Here is a 26672-nt window from a genome sequence, read left to right as displayed (position 1 = left end):
GAGTTAGAGGCCAGCCTGGTCTATAAGAGCTAGTTCCGGGACAGGCACCAAAGCTACAGAGAAACCCTGTCTCGAAAATAAGGAGCCAACTCTTGGGAAACCTGAGTCAAAACTTAGTTTCTGGATTTATTTTACATTATCATTCCACCAAGTCCTATCCAGAGAATTTCTGAGCCATAGGAAAGATTATGTAAGCAGAGTCCTTTTGGGACAATGACATATAAAACAAAAACTAGACCATCTTACTTATGAAGACCAAACAAAACCATTTCCTGAATCACAGAGAAGGGGCTGGAAGCAGAGCTGGGGAGGATCAGAAGGAGTAAGGGGCAAAGCAAGGGAATAACAAAACATAGTAAACATCTCAGCAACATATAATTAACTGAACGGAGGAATTCCATGCCCAAGAATGTGGTCATTCTGTTGGAACTGAAAACGCTTTAAAAGCGTGGTTGGGATAAGAGCTTGCTATAAAATAAGATCACCCAGACTTCTGAGGTGCAGCAATAGAATCACTGACCCATGACTAATATATTTTTTTGTGGTACTGGACTTTAGTATTCATTAAACTCCGACTACAGATTTGAAAACCAGAAGTTTGTCAGTACCCTGTAGAGTGCATTGACCACGACCTTATATTATCTCTGTGTATGCTTACATACCAGTGTGCATACTGACAGGCAGGCCTATCTAATTTTTGCCTTTCTCCATCCCCTCCCTGATCAATGCCCTCAGAATTTAGTCTTGAGCTTTATCACAGTCACTTCCTCTTTTCTTGTCACTGAAGACTTTTATTGCCAAGATTTAGCCACCGATGTTAAAAATAAGTTCCCACGTGTTCACCCCAAATGCTTGTTTCTAACAGTGCTTGCTAGATATCTCCACAGAAAATGAACTAAACATATTCAAATGCTCTCCCCTTCTTTCCCATTAAAATGGGCCTTTTCCCAACCTTACCTACGCCTGCCTGTGAAAGCATCATTTATCTGGTCTGGAATCAAGGTGAACTAAAGAAGACCCTTTTGTATAGTCAAGAAACTCCAAATGGGCAATTTCTTTAAAAAGCCTCCTGCAGCTATCTCTTCTTTCTAATTCTCACTATCTCAGATAGTGGCTTCTCATCTTCATGCATATAGATATGAAAATGTTTCAACCCCGACTCTAGGTCCCAAACCTTCCAAGCAAAGGTTTGTTTTTTAAATGCTGAAAAAGCTCTCAATTCATAATCACATGGCAAAGGGTTTCTACAATGGCTTGAAAGGAACGCCCTGCCTCACCCCAGCCTGCTCTCCACATCTCCTACTCATTTTCCACTCTGCAACATTTCCAACCAAACAGTTCTCTTCATCTCCTCATCATAACCTCACTGGTTTTCTTTTCGCCACCACCCCTCATACTGCCTTCATACTGCCTCCTGAAGATCCAAACCCAAGCGGCCCTTTCTTCTTTGGGAATCTCAGAATACTCAATGTACAGGATTACATAATGTGTACATGCTATTTACTAATTCCATATGTGATGCTATTAGTCACAGCCTCGGGTTTAGGACCGTCAGTTACATTTTATAAAATCATTTTATATACCAAGATTATACACTGATGACTTCATCTAGCACATCTGCTAAGTTTGACTGACAAACATATACTTGGTGGACATAAAAATAAATATGTCCATCATAAGTACCCTAATTCATTTTTATAAAGTATGGTCCGAGTTTTAAGGTATAAAAATAAAATAAAGGTGTTTCTAACCACTTCTCTCTAAAATTACTAGCAGCTGTGCTCAATAAAAACAAAAACACAAATTCTACTTCTATAAAACAGGAAGAAATCTAACTCCCATATAACTGTGTTTCTGTCACTGACTTCTCTTTCCCACCCTGGGAATGGTGTCCCCTACCCTTTCCAGTCTTAGCCGAGCACTATTCAATTCTATACTTTTGAAATCAGTTGTTTTTGAGTTTATAGCTGAATGAGATCATATGGAACATATGGTTTTGTCTTTCTGTGCTTGGCTTATTTCATTTAATTATGTTCTCCAGCTTTATCCATTTGAGGAAGTTCAAGGTGAATCCTCACCCACTATCAATAGGATGTAGTACAATCATGACAGAAAACAGCAGAGTTCTCTCAAAAAATTAAAATTTGAGCCAGGCACGGTAGCTCACATCTTTAATTCCAGCATTCTCGAGGCAGAGCTAGGTTAATATCTCTGAGGTCGAGATGAGCTTGATCTATATAGCCAGTTACAGCCAGCCAAGGCTACAAAGATCATCTTTTAAAATTAAATACACAAACAAAAATATGAATTACCTAACAATAACAATAGAATATATAAAAAAAGGAACTTTTAATTAGAATACCGTATGATCCAGAAATCACACCATGGGTATGCAGCCAAAGGAAATGAAATCAGTATGTCAGAAGTGCTTGTACTCCCACAGTCCCTGCAACAATACTCTTCACAGCGATGGACTCAAACCAAGAGTCCACCACATGAGCAGAGAAAATACTTTTGTATATATACATATACACACATATTTAGCCATAAAAGAAATTTAATCATTGTCGGGAACATTGTTTTCAGGTGTGTGATTTTTGTTTATGCTGCATTTGTGTAATTCTGTGAAGCTGTGTTACTGTGCCTGTCTAAATCACTTGATCATCCTAATAAAGAGATGAACGGTCACTAGCGAGGCAGGAGCAAGGCTAGGCAGGGCTAGCAAGCACAGAGTATAAATAGGAGAACTGAAAGAGCAATGAGAGAACCAGAAAAGGGGAACACCAGGAGCCAACCACCTCGCTACACAGCAAGTCATGGAGAAAGAAGCAAAGTAAGATATACCAAATGAAGAAAGATAAAAGCCCAGAGACAAAAGGCAGTCAGGATAATTGTTAAGAAAAGCTGGCAAATAAATAAATAAGAAGCAGCAGCCAAGCTATAGCCAGGAATTCAAAACTAAGAATAAGACTCCATGTGATTTGAGTTGGGTGGTAAACCCCACCAAAAGAATAAAAGGTCGCACAACAAATCATACTGCCATAAAATGGATAAACCTGAACATTATATTAAGTAATAAAAATATGCCAAGGTCAGACTAATATCATATGATTCACATATTTGTGGCATGTAAAGGTACTGATAGGAGTACAGAAGTAAGAACAATGGCTACCTAAGGCTAGGAAAGGGAGGGAGGATGAGATGGGTGGGAAGAAGCTGGTTAAAGGACACACAACTACTTACAGTTAGAAGCAAAAGTTCTACTGTCTCACTGTACTGTAGCAACTATAGTCAACAGAATGATGTAGTGTTTTTCAAAAATAACTAGGGTTTTGAATGTCTTGCCAGAGATTATAAGTATGAGGTGAATGGTATTTTCATTACCCTAATTTATCATTACACAATATAAACAGGCATCAAAATATTACACTATAAACAATAAATATGTACAACTGTCTTAATTAAAAACACAACTTTAAAAAAATCCCAAACTAGCCTAGTGAAATATGAAAGCAGACATAGACCACATTCCAGCTGGGGCAACAGAAGCCAACCAGCCTGTTACCTGTTGGATATGTAGAAGCCAACCAACCCTGCCATGGAACTATAGGAGGGCTTTAAATCCCAACAGGACACAAGGCTTTGTGGTATCTATCCCACCTCATAACAAAGGCTAAAGGACACCAGAGAATCATGCAAAACACACAAACAAGACTAATCCTAACTACTCCTAGCTCCTTTTTCTTCCTCTGAAAGATAATAAAAGAAAGTGTGCCTGAGAAACAAGAATGTGGTACTATTGAAAAGTCCCTGAAACTAGGCTTGCTGGTGCACACCTATAACCCAGTATTTGGGAGGCAGAGGCAGGCAGATCTCTGCAAGGTCAGTCTGATCTACATAATGAGTGTCTCAAGAAATAAAACAAAAACAAATAAGCCTCTGGAAATTAAAAATAGTAGAAGACAAATCCAAGAAAATGTTCTGTTTCCAGAAAGTATAACAGAATATTAGAGACAAGTAAAGATAAACCCAAGGATTTCCTTTCCCATCAAAGGGGAGTCGGGAATGTCAATCTAGGAGGTATGGTGTCACATCAACAGGAGTTCCAGTACTGTAAGTGTAAAAAGAAGAATAAATATAAGTGTAAAAAGAAATAAACCAAAAGTAAGGAATCTCCAGAGTGAGGATCTAAGTATATGTATTCAACAATCCAAGATAGTCCACAGTAAATGAAGGGGACAGGGGCTGAGGAGGACATCATGGTGGGATTTCAGAACACTAGGGTCCTGAGTGCTCCAGGCAGAATGGAGATAGTGGGGATGAAAGCCTTAAGAGATGTTTACAGAAGAGAAAAACTTCAAAAACTATTTTAAGTGTGCAGAAGTGGTTTACAAAGCTGCTAAAGGAGAGCAACCTTCCAAAAGTTAAAATACAAAAAGTAAAACCATCAGTCTCAGGCACTTGACTCTTCAGATTCTACACCAACAGTTAGCTCTTAATGCATCAGTTCTCAGGGAACTGTGATTCTGCAGCCATCCTGGGCTACACAGCAAGATCTTTGCCTCCCAAAACAAAATAAAAAATCTAAGGCAATGTAAACATGCAGAAAAGAGCTCTCATTTAAAACAGTGTCCTTGACAAGACTGTTTCTATAATGGGAATATATATCTTGGTTCAACAGCACTAACATCAGAAACACTAGGGATTTATCCCCAGAGAGAGATATGTAGTCATCCGCCTTAAACACCAGTACAGGCAGAAAACAGTATCTAAAACTGGAGAATGAAAATAACTATTTAAAACCCTGATGTCAAAAACCTTGAAGAATCAGTTAGCATTTCTAAGTGTTTGGCTCTGGGGGCGGAGACAGCAGGGTTTAGTGGGAAGAAGACAGGAGTCGTTTTTATCTGATTCTCTAGCATTTTGTTAAACTCATATATCATGCATTTATTCCTTTTGGACAACAACAGTTTTAATTTCACACCTACACTGACCAACTCTTTGCCTTTCAATTTATAACTAAAATGTGCCCAAGTCTTTGTCAAACATATAAGCTAACTACTACAGTCCCTCAACCAAGGTCATGCCTGGGCTTTCAATCATCCCCCATTTTCCTTTTGATGCTATCAATAGTCTTATCTTTCACAATTTTAAAATTAATTCAAGAAGTCATACGGGCCCTTCTTGTTTCCCACTTTCCCAGTTTACAAGGATCACAGCCTGCTAGGCACATTAAAGGATTCAAACTATTTCACAGCAAAGAGAATAATGTAATTCCTTCTCTAAATTTTTACTCTGTTGTGAAAAGCTAAATATCAGTGGTCCTTTCTTCAAATTAGCACAGAATAAAGACATAAAATTACCACCAGACCACCTGTACCCAGTAGAGTGACATCAGAATACAAAAACCACCAGCCCACTGCGTGAAGCTCAAATACTCATGTTACCTAGCTCTTGGCTAGAACAAAAACATGTCAGTTGTAATAAAATTTTAAAAAATGCAATTCCATCTTGTTTGCTTTTTGGGTGTTAACAAACAGAAAGCAGGCAAGGTGAATCAACACCTATACCTTGAAGGTGACAAGGAACATCATATTCAATCTCATCATGTCTTGAGGGGCTTAAGAACAGAGTTCCATCCACTAGTGGGAACTGTTCAAACACAGGAAGTGCCCGGTGGCACAAAGCGCAGTTTACAACATTTCTGTGGCTGGCACTGAGGGCTGCAAGAATGAACTTCCGTAGATCCTCGCCTTGGCCCACTTGGGCGTCGTCTTCCATCCGAACATGGAAAGTGTTCAGCTTATGCCTGGGGATGTGAGCGAGGAGTTCAGAGAGGTCCAATCGCCGCAGGAACTGTACAGGGGTGTCAAAGTGTCCTCCCCTGTGTACAGACAGCCCAGCCGAACTGTAATCAAAGTGGGCATTTCTGAACACATGGCCCCCAGGCATGGTCTTTTTGTGAGGCTCAAGATGAATGGCATTCTTTAAGAATTCCCCAAGGTATCTGGAGGAGCGGGGACCACTAAAGTGGGCTGGGGAGAGGATAGAGTAACCAGAGGGTGGGGACTGGCCAGGGGAGCCACAGGGGGAGCGGGCCCCATAGGCTGCAGCATTAACTGTCTTTTCCTGGGAGTTCTGCCTGTCCATGGAATGCCGCCGGGGAAGGTCATGGTTCAGGCCTTTCTGGGACTTGTTCAAGGGCCTGCATTTTTTCGCCTCTTCCCCAGCCTCCCCTGGAGGCCTTGCTGAGTTCTTCTCTGACCCAGACTTCTTCTTTTTTTCATCTTGCATCCGCTTTACCTGGTACCAGTCTGTGTCCTTTTTTAAGTGGCCCTGCCCACAGCGGCAGGAGCAGAAGCGGAAAGCCAGGTCGTAGCCCTTCTTGGTCCACATGTTCTGGCGGCACTGCTTCTCGTTCCAGCTGCGGGCCCTGCCAATGCAGTTGAACTGCACCAGGATGCTGCTCTCCCACTCATAGAAGCACTGCAGGTGCATCCAGGTGCTGCACGGGCAGTGCTCGTTGTTGCACACCACCTTCTGGTAGTCATCCTTTTCCAGGTCCACTGGCCTCCCAAAGCTGCAGATCAGGGGCGTGGCACAAGGAGCTTCTAAAAGAAGAATAAAAGAGAGTCAGTACATGGGATATGAGGACTCCAATCTATCACCGTTGGCCAATACATGTCAGTTATAACCATTGGAACAAATACCAGGCAGATTTAGAAACATGCATCATTTTCTTCCAATATGATGCTGTCCCAAAGGAATTTATTTTCTATTATTAAATATCTGCTGAAAAACATACTGGTAAGTTTCAAGAAACCCAAATCCTTCATAGATCAACTGTGTTCCAGGCCTTCTGACAGTGCAGTATAAAGGTTTCTCAAGATGTGGGTATAATAACAGGCAGTTCCAGAGTTCCTTTAAAAATGAGTCACTGAAGTGCAGCTAGGAATTAATATGAAGCTACTAAACCAACCAGTTCTGGTGGTGTCTGTGAATGTTTTATCAGGGGTTTTAGATTGTCCTGAACAGCAAATAGCATTGAGAAAATAGACTAGTCTCATCTCAACTTTTCTTCTAGAGTCAACAGATACTAATGGCCAGGATGTCTGATCAAACTAACTATTGGCCTACACAGAACTCCACTGTTCAGATGTGAAAAAAAACAACCATATTTTCTCTCTCTCCTCTCTGTCCCCCTCTCCCCCCCCTCTCTCTTTTTGATACTTGAGACAGGGTTTTTCTGTAGCTTTGGAACCTGCCCTGGAACTAGCTCTTGTAAATCAGGCTGGCCTGGAACTCAGAGATCCACCTGCCTCTACTTTCCAAGTCCTAGGATTAAGGCATGCACCACCACCACCTGGCTGAAAACAACCATTCTCTTAAAGTATTCAGAAAGAAAGCAACAAAGAAGTACTTCTGCAGTCTTACACATGTTACCCATGCAGAGTTCAAACAGCTAGCAGGTTCCCAGAAGTGAAGAAAACATAGTAACAAAGCAGGTCCATTTCTTAAGAGGTATTTGTTTGCATGGAGACTGACAGATACCAGATTCTTACAAATTCTCAATGACCACCTAGTACCTGGACTTAGAATGTGCCTTTTAAAACCATCAAGACCACCTGTGATAGAGACGCTGACAAGATCAGTGGTCACCAGAGAAGAGGAATGAAAGTGTTTCTAGGTCAGTGCAGCTACTCTGTTATGATATACCGCGACAGAAACTGCATATCATTGTACCCTTATCAAAATCCACAGCACATAAACACCAGCAGTGAACCCTAAAAGTTAGCTTTAGAATTCAGTGCTGCTATGTATCAACAGAGGCTCAGGACCCAGTTTGTGTGCAGAACCTGCTGACAGTGGGGTGAGAGGCTCGATGTAGGGGTGATAATAGAGAGTACAAACACATTAACTGTATTTTCAATTTTGTTTCAATCTGCCCTAAAAAATAGTATTTACTTTTTAAAGTGGGGGAAGAGGCAAACAGGTAAGTACCAATTCCAAGGAATACTAGCCCCAAGAAAGTGGGATGGTATTTTACTTTTAAAAATGTGTATAATGTGTGTGTATTTAAATTTATATAGCAAGGCTATAATTTTTAGTGAGCACTAATGCTTAGAGAGTTGACAGTACCTAGCATATAAAGCTTACTACTGCTGTTACTACCATGAATGGAAATCTTACTATACAGTTATGGCATTTTTATTCGTCAAAGAAGCTTTGTAAGGTGTTAGCTGAAGCTCTAAGAAAGAGGTAGTAAAATTAGCAAAACGTGTATCCAAAGTGGGAAATTAAGAATCTAGCAGGGCAAGAACTGAGTAGACACAGTTCTGGCCATGCCAAGGAAGAAGACATGATGCCACAGGCCCACACTAGCAGCTGCCAGTTATGTGTGCAGAGGCTAAGTGTGATTACCTGCCCAGAAAAGACTAGCACACCAAACAACAAAGCAACAGGCTAGCCCCAACTAGTCTCTTTGCACTTATACAGTTTTTAACATAATTTATTAATTCCCCTTAAGTTCCAGTCCATATTTCCATGCTGTTCCTCTTTAGACTCCTGCCAGGATTAGTACTCAGCATTTCTCTCTTCACTTCCCTAAGTAAAACCAAAAGCAAAATTTACTATTCCTTAACAAGGGCACTACTGGCATCCATCTGGATACTTCTTTATAGAGTACATTACGTGTCCTAAGCATTTGACCTGTATAACCCCACCCACTTCAACTTCCTATGATCTGGAGGTGGTCTACCGGGGCTGGATTCCAGGCCTTGCCCCATGCTAGGGATGTGTTCTACCAGTGTGCTGCACCCCCAGGTCTACCCAACTAGAAATCATTGGGCTTGATCCAAACAGTTCCAAGTGCTACACAGAGGTATTTAAAACACACCTGCTGTAAATGTGATGCTAAGGAAGCATTATGAGACTTAAAAGTTGTTTTAGAGCCGGGCGATGGTGGCGCACGCCTTTAATCCCAGCACTCGGGAGGCAGAGACAGGCGGATCACTGTGAGTTCGAGACCAGCCTGGTCTACAGAGCTAGTTCCAGGACAGGCTCCAAAGCCACAGAGAAACCCTGTCTCGAAAAACCAAAAAGTTGTTTTAGATTACACACCTTCAGTGGTGGTACTGTGAAAGTTGGGACAGACAGAAAGAAGTGTGTTGATCGAATGTAAGAGCCTGAACTTAGGGAGCAATGTCACATATCTGTCAGTGCAGGAGACACAGAAGAGCAATGATCTGACTGACTTCCCTATTTGGGACCTGATGAGCAGGAAGTACCTGTATGATGGGTATGACCAGAGCTCAACTGAGTTCAAAAATAGAGTACAGATGGAATCACACATTCAGAGATGCAGGTTAAATTCCTGGGACCCAAGAAACATGGAAAGAGAATATGAAACATAAACATAAAAAATGGATTGGGAAGAGAATTGTGACTAGCAAGTCTGCTACAGAGAACAGTAAAGCAGAAAGAGAATTTACTCTAAGACAAGTCAAGAGAAAATTATGCCAAATCAGTCATGGGAAATACTTAAGAATGGAGATTAGTGTTATATCCTTGAACAAGACCAGTGTTTCAGAGCATCTGCACTACTGACAATTTGGGAACTAGATAATTCCTGCGGTAGGAGCTACCCTGTGCTATAAGGTATTTGGTACATTCTTGCCTCTCACCTCATTGTTACCAGTAACATTCCTTCCCTCAGTTTTAACGCTCAGAATGTCTTCAAACATTTACAGATAGTCCCTGGAGGGAAAGAATGGCTGGTTGAGAAAAGGTAAGGTAAAGCCAGAAGCTCACAGAAGGAGTAGGGAACCAAGCACTGCCATCCCTGAGATAACTACCCTTGTAGTGTCTAGTGTAAGAGAAAAATGGTGGGCAAGACAAAAGTGAAGCGACTGCATGCACATAACTCTCCAAGAAACTTGTATGTAGACACGGGGAAGAAAAGAGAATGAGAATGGAGCAGAGGAAATGCTCTGTGCAGGGACTCAGAGCTCTGCAGCTTGAAAACATAGCACAGGGAACAATGAGAACTCGTACCTCCGCAGAAACCTTTGTAAGTTCACCACTGCCCATTGAGTAACCAATACACCATCCCACAAAATCCAGCACACAGGTGGATAGACCCTTAAAGCCTGTGCAAATACTAGCTATGACTCCTGCATTCCAATTACCTCCTTCAGAGTGGATGGCAGGGCCTCAGAAAAATAGCCCTAAATGACTACCGTGGTTTCTCCAGCTGCCTCCAAGGACTCTAACTCTTAATCTTCATTTGTCTAAATCTCATTTTGTACAAGAGAGAAAGTCATAGTGTTAAGAATGCCTGCATCTCTAAATGCCAGTAGCATTTCTAACAGTGGTTCTCAACCTTCCAATACTATGACCCTTTAATACAGTTCCTCAAGCTGTGGTGACCCCCCAACCATAAAATCATTTTCATTGCTATTCATAACTGCAATTTTGCTACTCATTTATAATCAGGGACTGAATAAAGTTTCATTAAAGGAAAATGGCGTGTACACTCACACATGACAAAAGCAGAAGAGCTGTCATGGAAAAAGAGCCAAATATACTAGAGCACACTGAAAAAATTACGAGAATGGTTCCTATTGAGTAATCTAAGTCACCTGGACTGTGTCCTTAAAAATGTTAGTCAACTAAACAAAATTCAGTTGGTTTAAACTTTAATTCTTCATATCTCTGAAACAGAATAGTACTAACCTAGATATATGTACTCAGAATTAATTATGGGTGGCTATTGATTTCTTCATTCACAATATTCAGAATGCTCCCTTAAAAACAGACTAAGATGGACTAATAAGGGGCAATTGTATTTATATCATTTTCAAAAACAGCAGATAGATATACTTAAATCTGAGCATCAAGCACCTCCTACATAACAGATCTTTGAAGTCGGAAGAGTCAGAAACTTGTACTAAGAGCTCAACACAAAGAGATTGACGTCCATAGCTCTGCCTACACATCCCTGTCTCTCTGACACCATCACTCATCACAGTTAGTCTCACCTGCTTTCTACCTTCAAGTTTCTACACTGAAAGTCCCTGCAATAGTGTGGACATAGCTGGGTGCTTGGTTCCCATTACAGAAACATGAGAGAATATGGTACCAATAAGAGGTGGGGCCTAATGGAAACTGTGTCCTAGGAAGAAACTCTGCTCTCTGGTGCAAGAGTATGGTCACTGGGTTGCGCTCTTTCTTGATGTTGTCTTAAGTTAGGAATAATTCTGAAATGTTAATTATAGTAACCTAAGTGAGTGATGACCTGTTCCTGTACTATTTGTACCACTATCATATACTATAACGTGATATAGCCATAATGACCCTGCACAGAACTAGGCCCATGCAGATACCATGCCTGGAACCCCCAAATATGTAAGTTAAATAAACAAAATCTTCCTAAGTAGCCTGTCTTAGGTATTTCACTAGGGCAATGAGAAGCTGACTAATATAGTCACCACTCCACCTTGTCAGTCCTGCATGTCTGCACATCACTGAAATGTGGCCTTGTAGCTAGACCACAAAAACAAAGTCAAGAGCCTGCTTGACATTGAGTAATACAGCAGACACCTCACTCTATGACACACCTCCAAATTCAGAGGTGAAGACAGAAGGAAGGCAGGAGATTAAGCAATAAGATGATTAGAAATAATAAAAGGAAGAACACATCAGGAACAGCCCAGAGACTTCCGTTTGTGCCCTCACCTCTCATGTGGTCTCCTCTTCCCCTGTTCCCCCCAGACGGGCAACAGAAAAAAAGTATTAAAGATAAAGCACATGTGGTAATTCTGCTGAGCCTACAGCAAACCATTTTTCATCTGTGAATACAAAAATATCTGCCTATTCAACTGAGATGTATGTAGACTTTATAAACTGTGAAGTTCCATTATACTGTGTATTGTTTTCTATTATTTCTACCATAACTTTATACATGTGTGGCTAGTTCCCCAACTAAATGCAAACTGTCACACTGTATTTCCTACTTTTTCTTTTTTGGATTTACTATAGAGTAAATTCTTAGAAATTAAGTAAGTGGGTGATGCCACACTATTTCCTAACAAAAACATCTAGAAAAAAGATTCTGTGACTCTAAGAAAATAGCACTAATAGCATCCTAAATCATATCTACAATAAATTAGTTACATTATAAAATCCCTAACTCTTTTGTTGTCTTGAGATAGGGGCTCACTAGGTAGCCCTAGTTATCTAGGAACCTGATACATAGACCAAGGCAGGCCTCAAACTTAAGAGATAAGCCTGCCTGTATAGGTGCTGACATTAAAGACGTGTGCCACTTAAAACCCCTAATTTTTTTCATTTTAAAATATTCTTTTCTCATTTTACATACCAACTCCAATTACCACTCTCTCCTCTCCTCCTGCTCCCCCCACCTCCCTCTACCCCACCTCCCATCCACTCCTCCGAGTGGATAAGGCTTCCCATGGGGAGTCAACAAAGTCTGTCACAAAACTTTGAGGCAGAACCAAGGCCCTCTCCACTGTATCTAGGCTGAGCAAGGTATCCCTCCAAAGAGAATAGGCTTCGAAAAGCCAGTTCAAACACTAGGGTAAGTCCTGGTCCCAATGCTACTAGTGTGCCCAAGCCACACAACTGTCACCACATTCAGAGGGCCTAGTTTGGTCCTATGCAGGTTGCCCTGCTGTCAGTCCAAAGTCAGTGAGCTCCAGCTAGCTCAGGTCAGGTGTTTTGTGGGTTTCCCCATCATGATCTTGACCTCTTTGCTCATATTATTGCTCCTCCCTCTCTTCGACTGGACTCTGGGAGCTCAGCCCAGAGTTTAGCTATGAATCTCTACATCTGCTTCCTTCAGTTGCTAGATGAAAGTTCTATGATGACAATGTAGTTATCAATCTGTAAAATCCCTAATTCTTAAGAATAGCAGTCCCACAAAGATATAAATGGGATGAACTAACCAGACACAGCTAAAAATTCTTTAGTAAAGAAGAGTGACCCTACATTCAGTAAGAACATGTGTTACCACCATCTCTTGGGACATAAATCATAATAACCTAACAAGTGATACTGACAATGTCCTTTTACATGATCAGTAATGTTAAGGAAAAATATATACATCTATAGAGCTAAAGAAACAGCGCAGCTAGTAAAGTGCTTACTGCCACTCATGAGTGCATAAGTTCAAATCCCCAGAACCATCATACTAACCAGGTGCTGTGGTCCTCATCTGTAACCCCAGTACTGGAGGAAGGAGGTAGACAGGCAGATCCTTAGAGCTTGCTGGCTAGCCAGTCTAACCAATCAGAGAGCTCCATGCTTAATGGAACACTATCTTAAAAAATAAAGTGGAATCTGATAAAGGCTCCCAAAGTCAATTTCTGATTTCCACATGCACATAGGCGCATACACACAAACTTGTATACACACATATCACAAACATAACCACACACCACATATACCTCTCCCCATACACACACCAAAAACACATATATAACCTTCCAGGGTCTGTTTTCACAGGTTTATCATCAAGTATTCAGGACCCAGTTTCTATTTCTCTCTGCTCAACAGAAAACATGCAAAGGTCAGGTCATTCTGGGCAAAACCCTTAAGAAGTTTCAAAGTCTCTACAATAGTAACAGGGCTACTCTGTCTTCTCTCCCTACTCCAGGCCTAGCAACCTTTAAAAAGGTCTGGTAAACTCGTCAAAATGCAGAGAAAGACTGACTGTGTAATGCCCACCCCCAATTAACACATCTACAACACAACTCCCACATCTAAAGGTTAGGAGTACTATAAAGAATAGGGGCAGAAGAGCTAATGAACCAGGACGTCTGCTGTGAGATAGTGTCTTCTATTCTTTACAGAAAAGCTGCATCCATGAAATCTCAACAGTATGATCACCTAAACAAAACTTGCATAATGGCAACACTAGCTGACATTTCAATATGGGTGGGAGAAATTTCATAAGACCCCACCCTTAAATGAAGGACTACAGGCAACCAATGGCTGTTAAGAGAGAATCAGTCTTCTCCAGGCACAAGCCTTCTGATAGATTTATCAAATCCCAAATGGTCAGCCCTAAATACATATACACAGGAGTAACACTGAATGGACACACATAAACAACTCATCTATATAAAACAATAATTAAAGAGGTGGTTAAGAATTTGAGAGAGGGGGCTGGAGAGATGGCTCAAGTGGTTAAGAGCATTGCCTGCTCTTCCAAAGGTCCTGAGTTCAATTCCCAGCAACCACATGGTGGCTCACAACCATCTGTAATGAGGTCTGGTGCCCTCTTCTGGCCTATAGGATATATCTAGGCAGAATATTTTATAAATGAAAAAAAAAAAAATCTCAAAAAAAAAAAAAAAAGAATTTGAGAGAGAGTAGGAGGCACACAGAAGGGGCTGGAGGGGAGAGAGACCAGGGTAGAAAAGATATACTATTTATATATGAAACTTTCCAAAGTAAAAACAAATTTAAAATTAACGCAGTAAGTAGTAGTCATTTACTGCTCACTTATAAACACCATCTGACAAAGCCTTAATGCTCCCATTCACAGTAACTGTGCCACAAATAAGGTACTGCTGCTTTAGGGTACACCTATAAAACTGAGTTCACTCCACCACTCTGAAAACAATTTCAAGCACCCTAAGCAGAGAGAGAGCTAGGTGGTCAGGAAGATCATCTGAAGTTATAAACGCATTCTAGAACTTTAAAGTCTATAGTGGAGACAAGGTCTTACATAACCTTGTATACCTGTGACTAGGAAACTGTAGTTGCTATGTAATTAAAGTTTTGCTAATGACAGGAATGGACCAAGCAGATGCAGTACTTGGGAGGGAGCAGTTGAGGCCCTGGTGAACAGAGACAGAAAGGTGAGAACAGGTATGTAAATGTACACCCAGACCTTTTTTGTCACCTCACTTCCTCAAACCACAACTATGTACTCAGGACACCAAATGTGAATTTCAGGATTTCTGAACATCTCCATGTCAAAGTAGTTTCTCTCACAACATGAAACTCCTGGTAACTGTTTTCATTTTCTGGTCAGCCTATATAGCTATGACACTCAGCTCTCAATTCATTAGTTTTCCGGCCTTGACCAAGACACTGAAGTGCCCCATGCCACTGTATTCTTACCTGTAAATTGGTAAAATAACAGTGCCTACCTCAAAGGGTCACTAGGAGTAATAGAAGAGTTACTGAAGTAGCTCAGATAGAGCTTAGCATTTATTCATTAAACTATAAACAATTACTGTTAAAAAGCTAAAAAAAAATTCAAGAAACTGAGTTTGTAACACAGCTACACAAAAGTGACCAACCTTCCTTCCACACAGGCAGCCTGCCTAGACACATGGGGAGTATAGCACACACTTCAAGCAATGTATGTTAGCCCTTCTCACTTATCCCTTCACTACACACAAGTACACACCTCCTCTTTCTCACCTGGGTCCGCTCAGCTTTCTCTTCACCTCAAATTCCTTCCACAAACTCCTAGACCAAAGAAGCTCGTGTCTCCATCCCACATCATCTCTCTCTACAGTGAGCTTCCAAGCACACATTAAAAGTTCCCTGTCAAAATGCTACCATTATCTTGCCTGCACTATTCTCAACGTAATTCTTTATTGATCATGACTTCTCATGTGTTTTAAGTTATAAAGTGGTAGTGTTGTATTTTTCCTTTTGGCATACTCCAAACATTTTACTAACTGACTTTTTTTTAACACCTTAAAGATGTTCTCGATATCAGAAAAAAATAAGTACTTTGCTGTACATTTTGTCCAACCTAAACCCTCTTATTCCAAACTTGGGTAGCAGGGATTCATAAAGCACAAAACTAAATTTTATTCATGAAAATGGTCCTAAAGACTTGTCCCAACAAAAAACAACCATCTAAGTCTGGGATCAATATGGGGGAAACATGTTCAAACACATAAATATGCAATCACTGTGTTGTATTTGAATTCATAGGTGTATTAAATTTTATAAGCTTTATCTGTACTACTCAGTTTATCTCATAAATTAACAGTGTGATACATCATGGTATTTTCCACCTCATTTCATTTCTCTTTCATAGTTACGAACTTTCACAATGATTTAAATACTAGTATCAATTCACCCTAATACTTTAAAGGGTACAGAATTTTAAATTATAACAGTGAACATCAAAATAACCCAGATCTTTGAAGATATTTTATTTAGGTTAAGAATTCACATAACAGCAATGCCAAAAGTTAGTAGTTCTAAGATAAAGCAGGACCACCAAGTAACAAATTTTAGAACTCAATGACCTATCAGCTTTACAAATATGAGATGGTTTAATATATAAATTAGAGGAATGTGTTCACTAAAACTCTGTGCAAAATAAAAAGCTTTTATTAAATTGTTTATGTCATTATTCAAAATTTGTACAGTGAGATTTATATAATAGGGTCACAGTGTTGTAAACAATAAATTTCAGTCTACTTTTTCTTTGGCTCAGATTGTGAGCTTAAGGACACTAGAAACTATGTGGTACTCTAGCATCTCACTACTAGTACTCAGTGCACTACTAGTACTCCTCTGAAGGAAAGGTGGGACAAGTTCTCTAAGCTGCATTACATTATGAAATCAAATGTTCATATGCATGTGCATACATGTAGATTATCTGCAGAGACTGTTGTTAAATGTTGTAGCTCATTTGTACAGACTTCATACCATTTCTTAGCACTGTACTCCACTGTTAAAACCTTTTTTGTTGTTAAAAAACAGGCTTGGTTTCGATGATCTTTGTCAATATTCTCTGTAGTCGGTAACAGTCAAAATTTGGCCAAAATCAAATGCCTTTACTTTATAGATTCCCATTTACCATGTAAGTTATAGTTCAGCACCTCAAAATGTATTTCTCTCTTGATGAGTCCCCACATGGTGTCTGAAGGACAAAACCCAAATTAGGATTCCTGCCCTACCCCACCTCTGGAATTCTTATGGCTGAAGATGCAACTTCTCTAGGCTGTTCAACAGATAGAGCATGATTATCTGATTATCTGGCAATGTGAGCAGTAAAGACCAGCTTCATATCCGAAAATACAACCAATTTTCACTACTGTTCAATACTTTCTAAAAGCTTAACTGAGAAGCAATTTTAAGTCATATTTCATAGATATGATAATCACAGTAACTAAAACAAGGACATATGGAAAAAAGCATACTATATTATATTCCCCAAATGCTTGTCTTAGGGTTCCTATTGCTGTGATGTAAAAACACCATGACCAAAAGCAACTTCAGGAGCAAAAGGTTTATTTCAGCTCACAGCTCTCAATTAACACTCTGTCACATGTTGAATTCTTGAAGACAAGAATTCAAGGCAGGAACCTGAAAACAGAAACTGAAGCTGCGGTCACAGAGAAATACTGCTTACTGGCTTACTTGTCCAAGGCTTGCTCAGCCTGATTTGTTATCAACTTAGACCCACCTGCCCAGGGTTGGCATCACCCACAGTGAGCTAGGCCCTCCCACATCAATCACTAATCAAAAAACTGCCCTACAGGCTTGCCTACAAGCCAATCTGTTGGAGGCATTTTCTCATCTGAGGTTTCTCTTCCCAGATGACTACAGCTTGTGCCAAGTTGACAAAAAAACTAACAAGTACAGTGCTTTAAAATTCAAATTGTAAACTTCACATAGGAAATAACTTCAGAGAGCTCTAAGTAAGCTTTCTTAACAAGTCTGTCATAGACAAATGCATAAAAAATCCTTCAGATTTCTCCAATAGGCAGTCTTCCTTACAGTGTGTCATCTTAAATCAGTCCTGAGTTTTTCTTATGGGATGTGGACACTGGAGAAATCGTAGTGTAGGATTTCTATGCAAAATAAAATAGATCTCTCAAGCCAATGGCTGAGAGTTGGTTTAGGGGCCATACAGTTCCACCCTTGGACAACGTGATTTTAATAATGAGAGTAGAAAAAATAAATGTGGTTTATTTAAAAACAAGATATTGTCCTTAATACTGTTTATTGTTTTAAAAGGCCTTATAGTTAAGTGACTGGTTTTTGGTTTTTTTATCTAATAAAGACTAGAGCATATTACTACTACTTGCTTGCCTCCTCCCCTTGTGCTAGAAATATGAACACTAAATTTGTGATTTACCTCTTCTAATGGTGTTGTAGGAGGCCACTTGTTGGTTCCCAGCTACTCAGCCCCAAAATAATCACACAGAAACTATATTATTTGCAATACTGATTGGCCAATAGCTTAAGTGTATTGCTAGGTAGCTCTTACATCTAGAATTAACCCATCTCCATTATTTTATATTTCACCATAAGGTTTGTGGCCTACCAGCAAAATTCCAACATCTGTCTTGGGCAGGGCTACATTGTTTCTCTCTTATTCTGCCTTCTTCCTCCCAGCTTTCAGTTTAGTTTTCCTAGCTCTGTTCCCCTATAGCTCCGCTATAGGCCCAAAGCAGTTCCTTTATTAACTAATGATATCCACAGCATACAGAGGGAATCCCACATCACCTCCCCTTTTCTATTTAAATGAAAAGGAAGGTTTTAACTTTAATATAGCAAAATTACACATAACAAAACAGGTATCAAGAAAGAATTACAGTTACAATATTTATATCTACTTTCTGTCTATTCTTCAATTCCATCAGAGATGCCAGAAGGATACAATATTACCTAAGGAAACAGGAAGTTCATTGTAAGCAATTTCCAAAAACTTTAGAGTGGACAGAGACATCTCCCTGCCTGGACAGTCATCCAAAGTTCTTCTGTACCATTGGAGCATCTATCTTCAGCCTACAGGCCCATGGTGTCCAGCAGACTTTTCCATGAAGCAGGAAATTTCAAAGACAGTTCAGCTTATATTGGCAGTTTGTCAATCACATTTTTCTGTGTCCTGCAGAATGTCTAGCAGACTCTTTCATGAAGCATGAACCCCAAAGGACAGTGTCACCTTTAGACAAGTTCAGCAGACATTTCTCTGTGGGTCCTGCATATCCAGTTCATACCGCATACCACCAAGCAGTCCAGGCAAGAGCAGTTTCTTGCCCAAATGACTAACAAACTCCATGAGGAGCCCATCTTCCTCTTGAAGTAGATTGGTGCTGCCAGGTGCAGATGTGTCTCATTGTCATTAAAAGTCCTAAATTCTTAAAAAATCTTAAATGCCATATTCTGTAGTCTTTGAAAGATTTGAAGAATACCTATCTAACTGAACTATATCTCTATATATCAAGAAAATCTAAAATGACTACAAGCTTGACTATTATAGATGATTATCTATTAACCTGTATCTTTTAATTACACATTACATTTTTAAATGAGCTGCACAAACACAATACCTTAATCAAGAGCAGAAATATATACATAACAAAACTGACCTTAAATTTGTATCAATAAACCAATGCAAATCTCTATGGCATATCCCAAATACTGTTTATAAATGCTTTGGGATTATGGGCATAGTTCTTCTCCAAACTGCTTCCTGTTGTTTATTGAGCAAAGTAATTTTGGGGGGTGTTCAAGGTGACCTTTCAGGGGCTCTTGGTCCATCAAACCACATTAGCCTGTAATGAATCCACAGGTTCTCATTCTCTGTAAGAAGCTCTTTTCCAAAGCAACATATCCTTAGGCTCAAATTTTGAACATAAAACACCTTTAAAGTATATATGTTGGTTACTTAGTTCCTTCACAGTCAAAACATTCAAAGAAAATACAGTAATATACATAACCCAGACTTCCTGCATAATATTCCATTTTTATGTGGCTTATTATTTTTTACTCCTTTAATCTATGACTGTCTGTACTGTCTCTTTAAAGACTTTACCTTTTTAAATACTATTTACTTATATTTATAACTTTCTATATTATTTTTCTTCTCTCTCCCAAGCCTACATACATTTATCTAACACTGTGACCCATAGAGGTCTTTTGTGTCTGAATATGTCCTATTGTATAATTGTAATTCTTTACTGTCCAGGAGTACTTCTTAAAATATTTTTTTTTGGTTTTTCGAGACAGGGTTTCTCTGTAGCTTTGGTACCTTCCTGGAACTAGCTCTTGTAGACCAGGCTGGCCTCGAACTCACAGAGATCCGCCTGCCTCTGCCTCCCAAGTGCTGGGATTAAAGGCGTGAGCCACCACCGCCCGGCTTCTTTTTAAAATATTAAGCACTTCTTAAAAACCTAAGCTGCAGCATTACTAGGGTATATACAGCACACTTCTGCTTGCTCCACAGAGTCCAACATGGTGGAAGTCAGTAGACTGCCTCTGTGAGCTGTGCACATTGCCCCAGGTCCAAGTATGCAGCTGGTCTATGTTGAGCCATTAAGCAGTTTGTAACATGCTGCTTACAAACCCCATTTAAATGCTCGATAGCCAGACCCTGTCAGAGTATGAGCTGGCAGCACAGCCAAGAAAGCCAGCATTTCAAAACAGCAACTTTTTTTCTGCTACTGCTGAATCAGGAAAACCTCTCTTAAAGGAGCTATGCCTCTGCTTGATTCTAGTAAACAGAGCCCAGCAAAGAAAATGCCACTAACAAACCATTCTTTTGTGTCTAGGATTCCTTTTTAGGCTTTCTCAGGTTTAACAACCACATTGGCATCAATTTGTTGGAGAAGGGTCGCTTGTTGGTTCCCGGATGCTCAGTCCCAAAATAATCACACAGAAACTATATTATTTGCAATACTATTGCCAATAGCTTAAGCGTATTGCTAGGTAGCTCTTACATCTAGAATTAACCCATCTCCATTATTTTATATTTCACCATGAGGTTTGTGGCCTACTGGCAGCATCTGTCTCGGGCGGGGCTACATTGTTTGTCTCTTACTCTGCCTTCTTCCTCCCAGCTTTCAAGTTTAGTTTTCCCAGCCTAGCTCTGTTCCCCTATAGCTCTACTATAGGCCCAAAGCAGTTCCTTTATTAACCAATGATATTCACAGCATAGAGAGAGGAATCCACATCATACTGGCTTACGAAAAACACTATATTACCTACTATTAATTATGTCCCTATTACTCGTTCTCTCTATAATTATTCACCTTACACTATGCTATTTTTGAAGGCCAATTTAAATTAATTATGGAAACGGAGCACATAACTAAAACAAAAGTCTCTTCAACACTTGCTTTCATAACTTGCAATTCAGTTTACTCAAGTATGAATGAATTAATGTCTGTCCTTGATAGGTACCAAAGTTCTCTCATTTTTCAAAGTCGGCCAGAGAAGGGTGCGACCTGTTGACCTCAATACAAACTCAGTGAGCATACTTTCCTTTGCAGTAACATATGACTTCAAACTCTGCCAGTCCAGTAAATTTACTTTATATTTTTGTATTGAAGCAAAATTGTATGGAAAACAGAAAAACAAACACAAATGAGTATTTGGAAATATTGATAACACACTGTATGCTAATATACAGACCTTAGAGCTTCCCACTTTCCCCCTTTTTGTTTTCTTCTTTTCTCCTTTCCTTTTTTCCCTTCCTTTTATTTACTTCTTTGCTGGGGAAGCTTAGGGTGTGGCACAGCTAGATGTATTAATCGCCATTCATTATTTTTAATAGCTAGTTATCAAATTACTGTCATTTAGATTCTGCTTAAATACATGAAAATGACAATGTTTAAACTATAAACTGTCATCTATTTAAACCTCTCAAAAACCAGGTATGACAACTTAAAATGCACAAAAAGAGAAATACACAACTAAACTTTGATTATTGTTTTCATATCAGCATTCTCAAATTTGGCTATAAGCATGTCACACACATTTAGAAATCCAAGAAGCTTAGACTAAAACCAGATGTCCTTAGATTATATGCAAAGAACTCTACAACTAGGCATCTACCTATGTTTTCCATTTGTCAGATCACCTACCAGGTGAAGGGGAACGCACCAGCCTCTCAAAGACCATTGGCTGAAGGAGGTTCCCAACAACCAGGTAATATGCAAAGCTCTGCTTCTGGCTTGGCGCCCTGTGACTGACAGTAGCAACTAGATAAACACAGACACTGCAAACAGGAGCTCACTGAAGCCCACTAGTACCCATGCATACCTCAAACATACTGAGTGTTTAAGGACTATTTCTTTATTAACTAGGCTGCTTTAGTCTGACTTCAGAATAGAGAACATGATCCAGGCTTTTTTTCTGAATGTTTCTTTAAAAATAACATAGTTCCAAAGAATAGAAACAAGGAGATCCCTTTGTGCAGAGTCTACAACCAATTCCTAAACACAGACAGGGTCCTTTTGTCACATATTCGAGGGCATTCAACTTCTCGGTGGCCTTCCTTCTTCCAACCGCACACATCAGCACACAGGTTAATAAAGAGCTGGGCTGGGAATGTGGCTCAGTGGTAAAATACTTTCCTGCCATGCTCTCGACCCTGGTTTGAACTCTTCAGCACCACTTAAAATAAAGAGCACAGAGACAGTGACCAATAATATTATGTAACCAGATAGACTATGGTACTTAAAGTTCTGTAACTAAAATAGTCTACTCAAAATGTTCACTGCTCATACTTAACACCCAAGCTCACTTAACTTCTAAGCTAACGAACATTAAATAAATACTTAAACCCAATTAAAGCACAAATGCTCCTTGACTCTAATCTTTCAATTCATATAAGCAAAAAAGACAAAAAGGTAAATCTACTTCAGTTAATAAAGCTGTTAACCTCAAGACAAGTGAAAAAGTCACAAACAATGGCTCACTTGTCATTCAATAGAGAGAAAAAGCAATTTTCCTCAATAGAGACTAAGTTCAGCCTCTTTAAGGTGTATCTGGTTGAGTTAGCACAACTGTAAAGATGATTTGAATTTAAACCGATACAATCTTAGAACAAAATAGCTAATTTCCTTCCTCTACACTTTACCCATATCCTAAAATAAACAATTTTATTTATTTACTTATTTTGCTGAGCTGAAAGCGCCAAAATAATATACTTTCTTCTCCCATTTTCCCTTCAAAATAATCTGGTAAGACACTTTCTAGCTATCATTCTAAGAGTCATTCTATTACAGGGAAGACAAGCCTTTGCCTAGAGCCAAACTGAATAGAACAGTTCTCAAATGCTCCATCAGCAACCAAAAGGACTGAGGAATCTGTTACAACAAGGAAAGGCTTGTAGATGAAGAGGGTGTGTCTAAGTCGTATACATACTTCGGTGAGTGTGAAAACAACCCCAGAATCAGTCATGATGTTTTCTTGGCCTAGCAGTTTACTACACACATATACACTCAATACGGCCTGCTATGATATAACCCCGTAAGGACAGTCATAGAATGTTCTAAGGAAAACTAAAAGTGCCAGCTTACAGACTCTCATTGATTTTTTTAACCTAGGGAGGCCACAATAACTAAACATTCATTTTCTAACTTCTGTGGATAAGGTAGTTTGGTATTATGATCATTCTCCAACATTCAAAATTATTCATTTCAAAACAAGGGGAAACTAACAAAAAAATCTAGAAATTAAATTATACCATAAAGCCAAGCCTTTTGCAGAACTTTTGCATAACAGTCTCTCAAGCAACCTGGTTTTGCCTAAGACCAACCGGAAGGTTTTCTAGGGAAATCTACAGTGAGAGCTCTCATACCCAAATCTTAGAGAAACAACAGTCCCCTCCTACAAAGGCAACACATGAATTTTGGAAGATTAGCATTCACCATGAACTCCCTGGAGGAAGGCCAAGGTCTATCCTGGATCCTTCCAACAAATCAGAGTATGCATTCATCATGAGTTGGAAAGCAGCCACCCTCCTTCACAAACTAAGAAGGAAAACCCCATCTAGAAGCACTAAAACCCCCAGATCATGGCACGACAAATTGCTTTTTTAAACAGCTTTATGGTTTGCAGAGGACTCATCACAAGCAGTATCATGTTACCCTTACTTTCTCTACATAAAATTCAGGTTTAGGGCCAGTAAGATGGCTCTGTGGGTAGAAGTGATTGCCACCAAATGATGCAAGCCTTACCCATAAAAGGTAAGAGAGAACCCACTCCAGAGTTGTCCCCTGACCTGTGCTTACTATAGAACAATGTGCAACACACAGCGCCACATCAAAAGACACATTGTCTCTCTGTCTCTTTCTCTCTCTCTGTCTCTCTCTGTCTCTCTCTCTCTCTCTCGTGTACACACATATACAGAGTGTGTGTGTGTGTGTGTGTGAGAGAGAGAGAGAGGAGAGAGAGAGAGAGAGAGAGAGAGAGAGAGAGAGAGAGAGAGAGAGAGAGAAGTAGTCACAACTTTAAAAAAATAGTAGGATTGGAAAGATTCAGTAATCTTGCAAAATGGTAAGGCCAAGGTACAGCTCTAACCTGTACTGTCAATCTCACACTCTTTAGAATACATGGAATCTGGTAGTCTTTTCCAAATCATTGACATTTAAGAAAGTGTAGGACTGCCTGGATCATGCACAGTGTATGAATAAACTGAGCACATGCTCTTATTTTATTAACATACACATGCCATTTCAGTTCAAGTGCCTGAATGAGAAAAATGAAAACTTTCTTCTGACTGTGAATTTAAGTTTGTTATCATAACCAAGAACACACAATTTGACCTTAAGAGGCCTCAGTTTGCAACCTGGTTCATGAGAAGAGGGAATAGGAGCCTTATCTACCAGCTGCAACATGCTACTCAGATGGCATAAAACTGTAACGAATGTGAGCACTGAGCTCGGCAGTCCAATAGACTGTAGCGGCCAGGAATGAAGAGAGTAACAGAAGACAGCAGTAGGAATGGCAGTCAGATCAGTAGAGTTGACAAACCCAAAGTATTTAAAAAGTTCGTGAACTTAAAGGCATTAGTGCAACCAGTATCCAGAGGTCTCAATTATCATTAACTTTATGCCATGCACAAACTTTTAAAATTTCCCCTGCTTTGTCTCTATATAGGTAGTACGTAATCATACAAAACATGTTTAGCTAGTACAGACCAACTTAAAACTGAAAGACAAATAGTAAAATGGAACAAACAGATGCAAAATAAAATTCTGAATATATAGACTGTGAAAATCAATAAAACATAACAATTTGTAAAGACAAAAAAACAGGAAAACAGAAATGACCAATATACAGACAATATATTACTCACAATCCTACAAATGCAAATGAGATGTGGTTTTTCTTTCATTTATGTGACTGCCAAAGATAAAAATAGTGTTCAAATCTTGCTATTAAATTTCCCAATCTATGACTACGGAATGCCATTCCATTTACTTATCTTCTTTACCCTTTTGTAGCAATATTTTGTGACTTTCAGGCTTTAAGAAGGTGTAGGGCTGCCTGGATCATGCAGTGTATGAATAAATTCTTGATTCAACTGCGCACAAGCTCTTATTTTATTAACATACACATGCCATTTCAGTTCAAGTGCCTTTATCTATTCTCCTTGATTAAACTTATTTCTAAATACTGAAATCCTTTTATGGTATTACGAATGAATTTTTTCCCTTAATTTCCTTTTTAGTTTGTTCATTGCTGGTGTGTAAAAATGTTAGTACTCTATGTGTTTATCTTATATCCGGTAACTTTGCTGAATTCATTTACTAATTTTAATTTTTGGTGTATAGTCATTAGGATTTTTTCATAAACAAGGTCCTGTTATCAATGTTCAGGGATCATTTTCCCTTCCTTCCCAATTTGGATGACTGTTCTTTCTCAAAGGGGCTGGAATTCCATGTCAATGCTGAAAAGTGTTGAAATTTTTTAAAAAATATTTTCAAAATTCACACCAGACAATACAAAGAAATAAATATTCCATAGGCTAGAGTACAGCTCAGTGGTGTATGATTACCTTGAAAGTATGATGAGGAATTGGGTTTAATCCCCAGTAGGGGAGGAGAGAAAGAAAAGTAGAGAAGAGGAGAAAAGACAAGGGACTTTCTTCTCTTGACCAGAAGCTTCTCCTTAAGGGGCCATTACTGGCATTTTACCATAAGCGCTGCAGGGTAAGAACACATAGACGGAAGAAGAATTGAGCTGCCCATGTGTTAGATATGCACATTTCTACTTCAACCACTAAAGGACACTTGTGCTTCTCAGCGCCAGGCTCTCTCCGTGACTCCTGGTTAACTGCTCTAGACGCACCATATTTGCTCATTAACAACGGCCGCCAACTCTCCCAGGCTGTGTCTCAGATTACAGCCACAGCTGCTGCCAATACAAAACAGCTACAACTTAATTCTGTAAACTGCCCAGTTTCCATTTCTGTCCAGACACTGTGTTAGTCATAACAAGTAGTAAGTTTTGTTATAATCAAATTCTATGAAATATCACATCAAATGATCTTCACACTCAGAAATGCTCACTAAGTAAAGTCAAACAGAGCTTGTGATTCCATCTCAACACGAGAAAGGCCTTCCTGATATGTTCTTACAACTTGAAAAGATATGATCTAAAGTATAACCAAACCTACACTCACTTCTAGGGGAAAACATACATTAAAGTACAACTGCCTTAATTTACAACAGTAATCTGATGTCCTGTTAACTTAGCCAGAATGCATCCTCTTGATTAGTTTTATACAGGCTTATTTAAGGCATTCTGCACCTAGTGAATTGTCAATGAAGTGAAAGAAATAGAAATTCTGAATTATGATATGTGGGTTATCTTTTACTCTGTAACTGCTCTTTGCAGGTGTGTGTGTGTGTGTGTGTGTGTGTGTGTGT

At 39.5% G+C, this 26672-nt stretch overlaps 1 protein-coding gene across 1 annotated transcript in view; it reads right to left on the bottom strand.

Moving 5' to 3' along the window:
* Positions 1–26672, bottom strand: part of Heca (hdc homolog, cell cycle regulator) — a 43385-nt gene that overhangs the window by 7361 nt on the left and 9352 nt on the right. The window contains exons 3-4 of the mRNA XM_013351441.2: positions 21876–21992; positions 5571–6611 (exon numbers count right to left, since the gene is read on the bottom strand). Coding sequence (XP_013206895.2) covers positions 5571–6611; positions 21876–21992 — 1158 coding nt within the window. The remainder of the gene's footprint in view (positions 1–5570; positions 6612–21875; positions 21993–26672) is intronic.

The sequence above is a fragment of the Microtus ochrogaster genome, linkage group LG4, assembly GCF_000317375.1.
Source record: "Microtus ochrogaster isolate Prairie Vole_2 linkage group LG4, MicOch1.0, whole genome shotgun sequence".
Lineage (NCBI taxonomy): Eukaryota > Metazoa > Chordata > Mammalia > Rodentia > Cricetidae > Microtus > Microtus ochrogaster.
This window is presented reverse-complemented; position numbering and strand designations above follow the sequence as displayed.